The sequence below is a fragment of the Solanum pennellii genome, chromosome 1, assembly GCF_001406875.1.
Source record: "Solanum pennellii chromosome 1, SPENNV200".
Taxonomy (NCBI): domain Eukaryota; kingdom Viridiplantae; phylum Streptophyta; class Magnoliopsida; order Solanales; family Solanaceae; genus Solanum; species Solanum pennellii.
The window spans coordinates 66,425,456-66,427,463 of NC_028637.1; the positions used below are offsets into that span (position 1 = coordinate 66,425,456).

Below are 2,008 nucleotides of genomic sequence, written 5' to 3' on the forward strand. Positions count from 1 at the left end.
TTCATAATTGTGAAGCACGCCACAGTTATGAATGATAGGCTATGTGATGCTTAGGAAATTCTCACTTCTTTGATATTCTTAAGTCATGCCTCAAAATTCTTAACTCTATGTGTCCTTTTCTTCTAATACTTTTCTTGTGGTAATAGGCTACGATTTCTAGAAGGGAAGCCACAAGAAGGGTTGAAGAGGATACTGCAAATGGGGGAGTTCCTCCTAAAGAAAATCAAGCTCCTCGTTAATAACAAGTTCCTTTAGGTGCCCAAGCTCTTGTAATCCTCTGGTCATGATGGATAGAGAAAAAAGGGCGGGTTTCCTAAACTTGACTCGAGTCATGACAACTTATGGTCAAGCTGTAACTACACAAGCTCAAGCTATGATGACCCAAGAAAATTGGGAAGTAGAAACTATGTGAACAAAATACTATTACCATGGCTTCACGTTTGAGCGACTACACTAGAATGAACCCTCCAACGTTCTTTAGGTTTAAGGTAAATGAATATCCTCAAGACTTTCTAGATGAGGTTTATCAGATCTTGTATGCTATGGCGGTGAGTTCAAATGAGAAGGACGATCTAGCCATTTACAAACTCAAGGATGTGGTTAAAACATGGTACACTTAATGGAAAGACAATAGGGCTTTGATACCGGGTCCCATAAGTTGGAAAGTCATTAGGAGGGCATTTCTTGATAGGTTATTCCGAAGGAGAAAAGAGAGGCAAAAGTGGAAGAGTTCATCAATCTTCGTCAAAGAGGTATGAGTGTTTAATAATACTCTTTGAAATTCATCAAGTTGTCCATGTATGCTTCATCTTTGGTGTCTAATCCTACAGATGAAATGATCTGTTTTGTGATGGGTGTATCCAATGATACTGTAAAAGAGTATCGTGTGTCAATGTTTCTTCACAAAATGGACCTTAATCGTTTGATGGTTCATGATCAATAAGAGGAGGAGACTAAACTTAAGAGTAAGAAGAAGGATGACATGAGGGAAAGGTCCTATGATGGGGGAAGTTATAAGAGTAAGTTCAAGATCTAAGACAAACCAAGGTTTAAGAAGAAATTCTCCAACAAACTTTATCCTAATGTCCCAAGGGCTAACAAGGATGGGGTGTCTAACCCTAAGCCTCAAGGGGGAAAAGTTGGTGGTTTATCAAATGAGAGCCCTAATTGTGCCAAATGTAGCAAGAGGAACTTGGGTAAATGTTTAATGGGTTTGACAAATTGTTTTGGTTGTGGAAAGAGTGTCCAAATGGTGAATGATTGTCCCATCGACAAGACTCAAGAAAGGGAGGGTAATGAAGCAGAATCAAGTGGTCTTAATTCTGATGCTCCTAGGAAGAACCTCTTCTATGCTCTCAAATCTAGGGATGATCAAGTGGATTCTCCCGATGTTGTTACCGCTATGTGCCAAGTATTTTCAAGTAATGTTGATGCATAGATAGATCTCGGTGCCTCTATATATTTTGTAACTCTTTTTGTGGCTATAAAGTTATATGTGCTCCCCAATGTCTTAGCGGAACATCTTTCGGTTTCTACCTCAGCAGGTGACTCTGTTATTGTTGAAAGAGTCTATAAGAGTTTTCCCATATTATATCAACCAGAGTTACATTTATTGATTTGGTAGAACTTGATATGTTGGAATTTTATGTCAAATTAGGGATGAATTGATTACGTGCTTGTTTTGCTTCAATTAATTGTAGAAAATGGTAGTTAAATTCCAATTTCCTAATAAACCGATTTTAGAATGGAAGGAGGGAAACTCAATCCTTAGAGGTCAAATTATTTCATGTCTAAAAGCTTGTAAGATGATTTCTAAGGAATGTATATATCATATTGTGAGGGTCAAGGAACTTGGGTTCGAGGCTCTTCCATATGGAGTCGGTCCCCGTGATGAAGGACTTTTTGGATATCTTCCCCGATGATTTTCCCAAAATTCCTCCCAAACGTGAAATAGATTTCAACATAGATTTGATGCCGGATACTAAACCTATTCATTACCAAATGTCTC

General features: G+C 38.2%; 1 protein-coding gene across 1 annotated transcript; it reads left to right on the plus strand.

Annotated features, from left to right (window-relative positions):
• The first annotated feature begins 428 nt into the window (after positions 1–428).
• LOC107022276 lies at positions 429–1,438 on the plus strand. The gene is made up of 2 exons (XM_015222936.1): positions 429–610; positions 1,093–1,438. The coding sequence occupies exons 1-2, from the start codon at positions 429–431 to the stop codon at positions 1,436–1,438; spliced, it is 528 nt and encodes a 175-aa protein (XP_015078422.1).
• The last annotated feature ends 570 nt before the right edge of the window (positions 1,439–2,008 follow it).

Bases quoted from the DNA above. Each gene is read 5' to 3' on its own strand.
- LOC107022276 (XM_015222936.1), top strand. From the start codon at position 429: ATGGCTTCACGTTTGAGCGACTACACTAGAATGAACCCTCCAACGTTC. The intron at 611-1,092 runs GTACACTTAATG...TAATGTCCCAAG, and splicing joins AAGGATGTGGTTAAAACATG to GGCTAACAAGGATGGGGTGT.